General features: G+C 38.0%; 1 protein-coding gene across 3 annotated transcripts in view; it reads right to left on the bottom strand.

The window, feature by feature from the left end:
• Nucleotides 1-455: 455 nt before the first annotated feature.
• Nucleotides 456-12,442, bottom strand: part of UBE2K (ubiquitin conjugating enzyme E2 K) — an 80,318-nt gene continuing 68,331 nt past the window's right edge. Inside the window, exons 3-5 of one of the 3 annotated variants that reach the window (XM_007447929.1) lie at nucleotides 4,639-4,738; nucleotides 1,136-1,264; nucleotides 456-812 (exon numbers count right to left, since the gene is read on the bottom strand). In XM_007447929.1, the coding sequence (XP_007447991.1) occupies nucleotides 738-812; nucleotides 1,136-1,264; nucleotides 4,639-4,738 (304 nt within the window). In that variant the 3' untranslated portion in view covers nucleotides 456-737. The remainder of the gene's footprint in view (nucleotides 813-1,135; nucleotides 1,265-4,638; nucleotides 4,739-12,442) is intronic. The other 2 variants (XM_007447927.1, XM_007447928.1) reach the window with 2 other exon arrangements.

The following is a 12,442-nucleotide window of genomic DNA, read 5'->3' as shown; positions in this document are numbered from 1 at the left end:
CTAAGAGTGAAGAATTGTGACAAAACATCCCAAATGGACAACCTAAAAATGGAGCAAGGGATACTGTCCCTCAGCACATTTCCCCACCAAATAGAGAAATTTACTATTAGAATATTAGCTGTGTGTGGTAAGAGGGGAAAAACAGATATGGTGTCCCAGTCTGTTGACAAGGACAAAAAGGCTCTGAATAGGTCACCATCTTCAATTCTGAATAATCTCATATTTAAGAATTCTCAAATGCTTAAAATGGTGGTCTTTTCAGCTACCCATCCTAAGAAGTCAAGTACAAGCATGCAAGTAAATTCACAGGCACAGAGGATCCATGTTAAAAACAGTTAAGGTAGCTGTGATGCAACACCAACGATTTGAATGGCCCTGACACACTCAAAATATTATCTTAATTATTCAACAAAATCCTGAAGCAAACTCTTGCTAGTCTTGGTACACTGCTAAACACTAAAGTAGCATGTTTTTTCCATGGTTTTAGCTTAGCTCAAAGAATTTTTACACTATTAAGTAAGAAAAAAATTAAAGTATTTCCCCTTTTTAAATTTACAGAGACGTTTAATTAGCTTTATTTACAGAGCAGAGATTTTTTTTCAGTCTCCAATGGTGCCTAGATAACATCATTAGGCAAGAATGCCAGTTTAAAAGAAATCTACGCAGAATCCTAAAAATAACAGATGTTGATCCTCCTCAAGAAGGGGCAAGCTTGACTATATCAGCAGCTCTATGTCTCAGTTACTCAGAAGCAATTCTGTTGCAGTCTCTACATCCCAAGATTTTGAAGACAAGGCCACTATTACTGCATTCTGTAGAAAAGGGGACAAAATAAATAAATAAATAAAATCTCAAGGAAATATTTTTAAAATACTGCATTACCCACTGTATTTATATTAAGAAACCACACGTTATTTTTTCATTTTTAAGTTACCTTGCACTTCATAAAAAGAAGCTTCTAAAACCAATGACTGGAACCAGCCCCCCAAAAAAGAGAAAGATCACTGGTTTTAATAACAAAGTTTGCTTACCAAAATTAGATTTAGGGTATTTTTTTGAGCCACTTTTGTCAGCCAAGGATTTGCAGCAACAATTTAATGAATAAGTAAAAATCAACATGCCTTTATGTACTTACCCTATCAAAGCCCATAGCACATAGGTTTTCTATTTTTTTGGTGTATTCTGGACTAGAAACTGGTGCTCCAGCATACACATGTGCCCAAAGTCGAGCTGTCTGTTTGAACATTTCAGGATTTTGTTTGTACTATATGGGGGAAAAAAATTGATTGGCATGACAATGCAGTTATAATATTCAATATAGTAACTCGTCCTAATTGCCTAAAAACCTGATTTTTCAAGTAAAATGTAAATAAATGTAGATTCAATTTTAAAAATGTGACTGATTCACTTTCCACTGTAAACACACTATGTCACTCAAGAAAAGACTGTTTAACCTGAAGCTGTGATTCACAAGTTGCACTGAGGAAAGAAAAACAAAAGTAACACGTTTATCAACTTTAATCCCCAATTTCAACAAAGTAGCAGAAAACTAATACTAAATGGAGTTATTAGAGTTGTCTCTAAACACTGTGCCGTGGCAAACATTATAGAGATAAACAGAATTACTAGCTTCTAAAATTATGTGGACATTAATAAATGTGACCAACTTCTGTATCAATCATAGCTCAGGCTAGAATACAACTTGACTTCGCTGTTTTGCTAGAGCTGTATTAGTGTACAGTGATTTAAGAAAACCCCATATGCAAAGTCCTAACTTACAGCACATGTTTTGAGATGATTATGAACTCACCATAGAGTACTTTTTAAAAGGTAAGATTTTCCATATGCATTGGAAAGAAGTAAATTTATTCTCAAATATTCTGGGACTACCATTAATAAAGCCAAGTACAAATTTAAAATATTAAATTCACTTTAATATTTCTTAAGATGTTTTATACACTTGAAGTATTTCTATACATTAAAATGATAAATCTAGTTTCTACCATTATTAAAAGGAAATAAGTCAAACTACCGAACAGAGTTAGAAGAAAACTGAGTCCAACCTCAACCTTTGAGGCTCAGAACTCAACAGGAAATCAAAGCTGGAACTCAAGCCATGTTTCTGACTATCGAAAATGAACCAATAGCACACATATAACACGTTAAACCATAATTCTAAGCACTCTAAGGCAAATAATAGTAGAACACATTAACAAGGATTTATACAACATAAGGAGTGACGAACTTTTCAAAGGAAAGGAAGAAGTTTCTAAGAGGAAATGTTTTCTTAGGCAGAGGGAAAATGGCAGACTGGGTGAAATGACATGTAGGAATGACACCATCTTGAACAGTGTGAGTCTGAAGAACAGTAAGAATTTAGGAGATGAAACTGGGTTTATAGACAGTTCAAATCATGGCGGAACTCTTCAAACTAAACAATTTGGACTTACCAAGTAGGTGATAGTAAAGCTACTAATAGGTTTTTAACAGTAAAGTGAAATAAGATTTACACTTAATAAAGCTAACTGCTATCAGTGTAGAATATGAGGGAAAGAAGAAGCTGAGGTAGGGAGCTCCATCAGAGCAGTAAAATGAGAAATTTTTAAACATGTGAATTAAGTCAATCAGAGAAGTATTACGACAGAGAGATACTGGGATACGAGAGAAAAGGAGACATAGAGAAGTACTCCAAGTCTGTGACTGGGATATATAAATAAGCTGATTATATTACAGAAGTATGAACAGGTTCACAGGTTTAAGATTCTGCATTCAGTTTTGGGAATGCTGTACTAAGGTACCCATGGAACATTCATATAGAGCTCTCCACTTCCAAACAGGCTCTTGGGCTCAGGACAGAGGTCAAGCCTGAATATTGTTATCAACATACAGGTGGTAACATCAGCATGGATATGATCATCCAAGTGAGCATATAAAATGGTAAGTGAAAGAAACAATGTAAGAACTGAGAAAGTATATTTAAAAGGGAGGAGAGGTAATTCCTTGGTGGTCCAGTAATTAGGACTCCACACTTCCACTGCAGGGGGCACGGGTTCAATCCCTGGTTGGGGAACTAAGATCCCACAAGCCATGCAGTGTGGACAAGAAAAAAAAACAAAAACAGAGGGCCGCAGAGTGAAGAAGAGAAACAACTGTAGGAAGTAGGAGGGAACAACCACAACTACGAAGGTAGGAAAAGAGAGTAGTATCTCAGAAGTCAAGAGAAGAAAAAATTTCTGGGTTAAAAAACAAAAATAACAGGGCGTCCCTGGTGGCGCAGAGGTTGAGAGTCCGCCTGCTGATGCAGGGGACACAGGTTCGTGCACCAGTCCGGGAAGATCCCACATGCCGCGGAGCAGCTGGGCCCATGACCCATGGCCGCTGAGCCTGCGCGACCGGAGCCTGTGCTCCGCAACGGGAGAGGCCACAACAGTGAGAGGCCCGCATACTGCAAAAAAAATACAAAACACACAAGGCTCAATAAATCCTACTGGTTTAGAGCAGGGGTCCCCAACCCCCAGGCCGCGGACCAGTACCGATCCTCAGCCTGTTAGGAACCGGTCCACACAGCAGGAGGTGAGCAGCGAGCAAGCAAAGCTGCACCTGCCGCTCCCCATCACTCGCATCACCTCCTGAACCATCTCCACCCCACCCCCCACCCTCCACCACCGGTCCGAAGAAAAATTGCCTTCAATGAAACCAGTCCCTGGTTCCAAAATGGCTGGGAACCACTGGTTTAGAGTATGGGTTGGCAAACTTTCTTAAAGGACCAGAAAATAATTATTCAGGCTTTCAGACAATACTGTCTCTGTCATAATTATTCAATTCTGCCACTTGTAGCTGTAAACAAATGAGGGTGGCTATGTTCCAATAAAACATTATTTACATAAACAGTCAGTCTGGCAGTAATTTGCTAACCTCTGCCTTGGAAATCAAAGATCACAACTGAAAAATATTTATTCCATTTGGCAATTACAAGGTTTTTTTTTGTTTTTTGTTTTGGTACGTGGGCCTCTCACTGCTGTGGCCTCTCCCGCCGCAGAGCACAGGCTCCGGACACGCAGGCCCAGCGGCCATGGCCCACGGGCCCAGCCGCTCCACGGCACGTGGGATCCTCCCGGACCGGTGCACGAACCCGTGTGCCCTGAATCGGCAGGCGGACTCTCAACCACTGCGCCACCAGGGAAGCCCAATTACAAGGTTTTTGAGAACCTTCACCATGCAACTTCAGTGCCACAGTTGGAGCTGATTAACATTATCATGAGGGAAGGATCATCACTGAATTAAGAGACAGATAAATGGATACACACATGATAAAGCACATGAAGTAAAATGTTAATCACAGAATCAAGATGGTAGGTAGATATGTGGGTATTCACTGTGTAATTCTTTCAACATTGTGTGTTTGAAAACATAATGTTAGGAAAAAAGCATCTACCATATAAACAAACTACTGTGTTAAAAAAATCACAAAATTAGGTTTTCACTATTACGTCTGATACAATAATCTCACAGCAAGAAAGGAAACCATTTCCAAATTTACTTTCAATAGACGTATGCTTCTGCTCTAACCACTGCAAACCACTAAAGTAAACACTCATAGGAAAGTACAAGAAAGTCGTTCAAAAGCAGCTACCTTACCTGATTTGCTACTACTGCATCTTGTGGATCATCTGGTTCTGCAGCTGCCAGTAGTGCTTGCAATGACAATAATACCGTGCGGAGAGTCATTGCTGCTGCCCTGAAATTCAAAACAGGAAGATATCCCAGTTAAGAACACTTTGCATGACAAACCAAAATAGAGGTTTTCTGAATAAAACATGGAAACTACTGAAGCTAAAAATAATCTAGATTTTTATCTTAATCATATAATTAAATCTTAGAAATTTATAATTATATATCTGCCTACCTTTTTTTTTTTTTTTTTTTTAAAAAAAAAAAAAAAGGTAGGCAGATATATAATTATAAATTTCTAACATTTAATTATATGATTAAGATAAAAATCTAGATTTTTATCTTAATCATATAATTAAATGTTAGAAATTTATAATTATATATCTGCCTACCTTTTTTTTTTTTTTTTTTTTAAACAACAAATGAGTCCTTCTATTTCTTAAGACACCTCAAATTGCCCTTAATTGGCTTAGTTTTTTTCGTTTTGCCCGTGTTGTTGACAAATCCTTCTGGTCAGCTTTATCTACTGACTTACTTTTATCCATTTCTAGACACAAACTTAAAATGAAGTGATAAAGTAACATGTGAAACTTCCTTTCTGTGCAATTCTAAAAACAAGATATCATCAAGCAAATATCCTTTATTTTCAAGAAAGCATAAAATTACTTGGAGGGCATTATGCTAAGTGATATGTCAGATAAAGAAAGACAAATACTATGTATGATAGCACTTAAATATGAAATCTAAAAAATAAAACTAGAGAATATAACAAAAAAGAAGGAGACCCACAGAAAAAGGCAATAAGCCAGTGGTGAGCAGTGGGGAGAAAGAAGGAGGGAGGGGCAATATAGGGATGGGGTGTAAGAGGTACAAATTATTAACTATAAAATAAGCTACAAGGAAATACTGCACAACATGGGGAATACAGCCAATACTTTATAATAATAATAAATATATATTATTTTATAAGTATAAATGGAATATAACTTAAAAATTGTGTATCACTATATTGTACACCTGTAACTTATACTTTATACCTGTAATTAACATAAAATTGTACACCTGTAACATATAATATTGTACAGCACCTATACTTCAATAAAAAATGAAAGAAAATTAAAAAATCATTCTATAACATTCTGAAAAGGGAAAACTTTTTGCTTCATATACATAATATTCATGCCTCTAAATGTGTTTATAAAGCAAATATTTATCTAGAAAATGGTATCTACCTAACCAAAAAGGACTCTTAGCATTTCTGTTAAAAAATTACTTGACCACTTAATATACAAATATTTCTGAATACAATAGTGAAATAGCATAGTAGTAAACTATTTTAAATGTTGAAGATTATTTTTTAAGATGATAATATGGCTTTTATTCTTCAATTTGTTAATATGGTGTATCACACTGATTGATTTGCATATAAATAATGAATCCTTGCATCCCTGGGATAAATCCCACTTGATCATGGTGCATCATCCTTTTAATGTGTTGCTGGATTCTGTTTGCTAGGGATTTTTGCATCTGTGTTCATCAGTGATATTGGTCTGTAATTTTCTTTTTTTGTAGTCTCTTTGTCTGGTTTTGATATCAGGGTGATGGTGGCCTCATAGAATGAGTTTGGGTGTGTTCCTTCCTCTGCAATGTTTTGGAAGAGTTTGAGAAGGATGGGTGTTGGCTCTGCTCTAAATGTTTGATAGAAATCACCTGTGAAGCCATCTGGTCATGGACTTTTGTTGGAAGATTCTTTTTTTTTTTTTTGCAGTACGCAGACCTCTCACTGCTGTGGCCTCTCCCATTGCGGAGCACAGGCTCCAGACGTGCAGGCTCAGCGGCCATGGCTCACGGGCCCAGCGACTCCGCAGCATGTGGGATCTTCCCGGACTGGGGCACGAACCTGCGTCCCCAGCATCGGCAGGTGGACTCTCAACCACTGCGCCACTAGGGAAGCCCTGTTGGAAGATTTTTAATCACAATTTCATTACTTGTCATTGGTCTGTTCATATTTTCTATTTCTTCCTGGTTCAGTCTTGGAAGCTTATACCTTTCTAAGAATTTGTCCATTTCTTCCAGGTTGTCCATTTTATTGGCATAGAGTTGCTTGTAGTAGTCTCTTCGGCTGCTTTGTATTTCTGCTGTGTCTGTTGTAACTTCTCCTTTTTCATTTCTAATTTTATTGATTTGAGTCCTCTCCCTCTTTTTCTTGATGACTCTGGCTAAAGGTTCAGTGATTTTGTTTATCTTCTCAAAGAACCAGCTTTTAGTTTTATTGATCTTTGCTAATGTTTTCTTTGTTTCTATATTATTAATTTCTGCTCTGATCTTTACGATTTCTTTCCTTCTGCTAACTTTGGGTTTTGTTTGTTCTTCTTTCTCTAGTTCCTTTAGATGTAAGGTTAGGTTGTTTGAGATTTTTCTTGTCTCTTGAAGTAGGCTTCAAGTACTGCTATAAACTTCCCTCTTAGAACTGCTTTTGCTGCATCCCATAAGTTTTGTATCATTGTGTTTTCATTGTAATTTGTCTCCAGGTAGGTACTTTTTGATTTCCTCTTTGATGTCCTCACTGATCTCTTGGTTATTCAGTAACATATTGTTTAGCCTCCATGTGTTTGTGTTTTTTACACTTTTTTCCCCTATAAATGATTTCTAATCTCATAGCACTGTCGTCAGAAAAGATGCTTGATATGATTTCAATTTTCTTAAATTCACTGAGGCTTGATTTGTGACTCAAGATGTGATCTATCCTGGAGAATGTTCCATGTGCACTTGAGAAGAAAGTACAGTCTGCTGCTTTTGGATAGAATGTCCTATAAATATCAATTAAATCTATCTGCTCTATTGTGTCATACAACTGATATAAATATCAATTAAATCTATCTGCTTCTATTGTGTTTCCTTATTAATTTTCTGTTTTGATGATTTCTCCATTCGTGTAAGTGAGGTGTTAAAGTCCCCCAATATTACTGCGTTACTGGTGATTTCCTCTTTTACAGCTGTTAGCAGTTGCCTTATGTACTGAAGTGCTCCTATTTTGGGTGCAAATATGTTTACAATTGTTAAATCTTCTTCTCGAATTGATCCCTTGATCATTATGTACTGCCCTTCCTTCTCTCTTGTAACATTCTTTACTTTAAAGTCTATTTTCTCTAATATGAATATTGCTACTCCAGCTTTCTTCTGAGTTCCATTTGCATGGAATATCTCTTTCCATTCCCTTACTTTCAGTCTGTATGTGTCCTTAGGTCTGAAGTGGATCTCTTATAGACAGCATATATTTGGGTCTTGTTTTTGTATTCATTCAGCAAGCCTGTGTCTTTTGGTTGGAGCATTTAATCCATTCACGTTTAAGCTAATTATCGATATGTATGCTCCTATTACCATTTTGTTGATTGTTATGTTTTCGTTTTTCTTTGCAGTACGTGGGCCTCTCACTGTTGTGGCCTCTCCCGTTGCGGAACACAGGCTCCGGGTGTGCAGGCATAGCGGCCATGGCTCACGGGCCTAGCTGCTCCATGGCAATGTGGGATCTTCCCGGACCGGGTCACGGACCCGTGTCCCCTGCACCGGCAGGCAGACTCTCAACCACTGCGCCACCTGGGAAGGCCATGGGTTTGTTTTTATAGGTCCTTTTCTACTCGCGTTTCCCACTTAGAGAAGTTCCTTTAGCATCTGTTGTAGAGCTGGTTTAGTGGTGCTGAATTCTCTTAGCTTTTGCTTGTCTGTAAAGCTTCTGATTTCTCTGTCCAATCTGAATGAGATACTTGCTGGGTAACCCTGGTTGTAGATTCTTCCGTTTCATCACTTTAAATATATCATGCCACTCCCTTCTGGCTTGTAGAGTTTCTGCTGAGAAATCACCTTATGTTAACCTTATGGAGTTCCCTTGTATGTTATTTGCCGTTTTTCCCTTGCTGCTTTCAATAATTTTTCTTTGCCTTTAGTTTTTGGCAATTTGATTACTATGTGTCTTGGTGTGTTTCTCCTTGGGTTTATCCTGCCTGGGACTCTGCATTTCCTGGACTTGGGTGGCTATTTCCTTTCCCATGTTATGGAAGTTTCCGACTATAATCTCTTCAAATATTTTCTCGGATCCTTTCTCTTTCTCTTCTCCTCTGGGACCCGTATGATGAGAATGTTGTTGTGTTTAATGTTGTCCCAGAGGTCTCTTAAGCTGTACTCATTTCTTTCCATTCTTTTTTCTTTATTCTGTTCTACAGCAGTGAAATCCACTATTCTGTCTTCCAGGTTACTTATCTGTTCTTCTGCCTCAGTTATTCTGCTATTGATTCCTTCTAGTGAATTTTTCATTTCAGTTATTGTATTGTTCATTTCTGTTTGTTTGTTCTTTAATTCTTCTAGGTCTTTGTTAAACATTTCTTGCATCTTCTCGATCTTTGCCTCCATTCTTTATGAGGTCCTGGATCATCTTCACTATCATTATTCTGAATTCTTTTTCTGGAAGGTTGTCTATCTCCACTTCATTTAGTTGTTTTTCTGGGGTTTTATCTTGTTCCTTCATCTGGTACAAAGTCCTCTGCCTTTTCATTTTGTGTATCTTTTTGTGAATGTGGTTTTCCTTCCACAGGCTGCAGAACTGTAGTTCTTCTTGCTTCTGCTAAATGTTGAAGATTACTAAAGAACATGCCCATTTTCACCACACAAATTAGATAATTCTAAACCAGTCTTTTTCAACTGGATTCCTCATTTTAACCACAGAACAGAGAAAATTACTAAGTATTTTCTCAATTTCCCCAGGGATGGTATATAAATAGTACCATCCTGGATGCTTAGGAAAAAAGTTAATTTATTATCAACAACAAATGTCTTAAGGAAATGTGTCTCACACCGTGTGCTTTCTTCAACCGGTAGCAGCAACATCACTTGGGAACTTCTACAAAATGAAATTTCTTAGCCCTGTCCCAGACCTACTGAATCAGAAACTCTGGGGTGGCTTAACAGATACTCCAAGTAATTCTAATGTGAACTAATTTTTGAGAAATACTACTTCAGTGCATTACGGCTTAAAGTGAATTGAGAAAGGCTGTTCTAAACCAATAAAATTAAACCAGTATCACAAACATGTCTATATTTTATCTACTAGAGAAAAATTACAATACAAATGGTTCTTCATCTAAAATGCTATCAGAATTGTCATTTATATTAAATTCCAGAAAATGCAAACTAATCTATAGTGACAGCAGATCAGTGGTAGCTGGGGAATGGGGGAGCAGGAAGGGTGGGAAGGAGCAATTACAAAGGGACACTCACTAGGAAACTTTTGTATATGTTGGTTATGTTCGCTATCTTGATTTGTGATAGCTTTGTGGAGGTATCTGTGCATTTATCAAATTGTGCATTTTTAATGTGTGCAGTTTAAGATAAATCACACCTCAAAAAGCATTTTTTAAAGTTGTGCTTAAAAAGCAAAGCTATCAGGGGCTTCCCTGGTGGCGCAGTGGTTGAGAATCCGCCTGCCAATGCAGGGGACACGGGTTCGAGCCCTGGTCTGGGAAGATCCCACATGCCACGGAGCAACTAGGCCCGTGAGCCACAACTACTGAGCCTGCGCGTCTGGAGCCTGTGCTCCGCAACAAGAGAGGCCGCGATAGTGAGAGGCCCGCGCACCGCGATGAAGAGTGGCCCCCGCTTGCCGCAACTAGAGAAAGCCCTCGCACAGGAACGAAGACCCAACACAGCCAAAAGTAAATAAATAAAATTAAAAAAAAAAACAAAGCTATCAGAATAAAAAATTTTATTGATCAACTTATCCTTTTAGAGAAGCTACAGAAATAGGAAAAACTTTGGTTATGATGTTTTAAAATTAGGTGAAATGCTAAACTAACATTGAAAAGAAAATAAAATTTTAAAAACTTTTTAAACCACTACATAGTTATATGAAATGGAAATTTTTTTTTTTTTGGCCGCACTGCACGGCACATGGGATCTTAGTTCCCCGACCAGGAATCAAACCTGCGCCCCATGGATTGGAAACATGGAGTCTTAACCACTGGACTGCCAAGGCAGTCCTGTGTAATGGAAATTTCTAATTCTGAAACAGGGCTGGGAAAATAGAAATTATTTTTCTAGACTAAATTTCTAAATGTCCTAAGAGCGTGCACAAACTTATTTTCAACCAGAAGTTTTAACATCTTTAGAATCGACAATATTCTTTTAAGACAGTAATCAAAGCATAAAATTCCAAATTTAGTCCTTAAATGTTAATTCTTGTTCTACCATTCATTATCACTATTAACAAGATGAAATCTTTCTTAATTACTTACTTACTCTAACTTCATTTTATATTTGGGTAACTGTACAGAGAATGTTTAAAGGCACATGCACATCAAGAGCTGCCCAGATATATCACCTTGAAGCTGACTTAAACCACTCAAAAAAGGACAAAAGTACAAAATATCACAGAAATAGAATATACAAAGCTGGCTACTCTAATATCCCAGTGGAATTAAGCATCCTGATTTAGAAATCTTTTTTTTTTTTGGCCACACCACGCAGCAGGCAGGATCTTAGTTCCCCAACCACGGATCGAACCCGTGCCCGCTGCACTGGGACCACTGGGCCACAAGGGAAGTTCCGCAATTTAGAAATCTATAAAAACACTTTAAACAAAATATTAAGTTATATAATGTTTAACTGATCCCACATGATGCATGCCACGGCAAGAAAATAAATGAAATAAAATTATTTCAAGTAAATGTAGCTGAGTATGGAAGAAAAATCTTCAGAGTATTTAATTGTATACACTAAAACAATTATTAAACTCAATAATTTTAATTTACAATAAAAACCAATATGTTTACAACTCAACAAGGCAATAAACATTATTGTTTACAACTTAATGAGCTCTACTATTCACGATAGCCAGAACATGGAAGCAACCTAAGTGTCCATCGAAAGATGAATGGATAAAGATGTGGCAAACATATACAATGGAATATTACTCAGCCATAAAAAGAAATGAAATTGAGTTATCTGTAGTGAGGTGGATGGACCTAGAGTCTGTCATACAGAGTGAAGTAAGTCAGGAAGAGAAAAACAAATACTGTACGCTAACACATATATATGGAATCTTAAAAAAAAAAAAAAAAAGGTTCTAAAGAACCTAGGGGCAGGACAGGCATAAAAACGCAGACGTAGAGAATGGACTTGAGGACACTGGGAGGGGGGAAGTGTAAGCTGGGATAAAGTGAGAGAGTGGGATGGACATATATAAACTACCAAATGTAAAACAGATAGCTAGGGCCCTGAACCAAGATGGTGGAATAGAAGGACGTGCTGTCCCTCTTGTGAGAACACCAGAACCACAACTAGCTGCTTGACAATCATCGACAGGAAGACACGGGAACTCACCATAAAAGATACCCCACATCTAAAGACAAAGGAAAAGCCACAAACAGACGGTAAGAGGGGCACAAGCACAGTAAAATCAAATCCCATAACTGCTGGGTGGGTGACTCACAAACTGGAGAACACTTACACCACAGAAGTCCACCCACTGGAGTGAAGGTGCTGAGCCCCATGTCAGGCTTCCAAACCTGGGGGTCCGGCAACAGGAGGAGGAATTCCTAGAGAATCAGACTTTGAAGGCTAGTGGGATTTGATTGCAGGACTTCGATGGGACTGGGGGAAACGGAGACTCCACTCTTGGAGGGCACACACAAAGTACTGTGTGCATTGGGACCCAGGGGAAGGAGCAGTGACCCCAGGGGAGACTGAACCAGACCTACCTGCTAGTCCTGAGAGTCTCCTA

Source organism: Lipotes vexillifer, unplaced genomic scaffold (genome assembly GCF_000442215.2).
Source record: "Lipotes vexillifer unplaced genomic scaffold, Lipotes_vexillifer_v1.1 scaffold1747, whole genome shotgun sequence".
Lineage (NCBI taxonomy): Eukaryota > Metazoa > Chordata > Mammalia > Artiodactyla > Lipotidae > Lipotes > Lipotes vexillifer.
The sequence above is the reverse complement of the archived record's forward strand: the minus strand, read 5'-3'. Positions and strand labels throughout refer to the sequence as shown.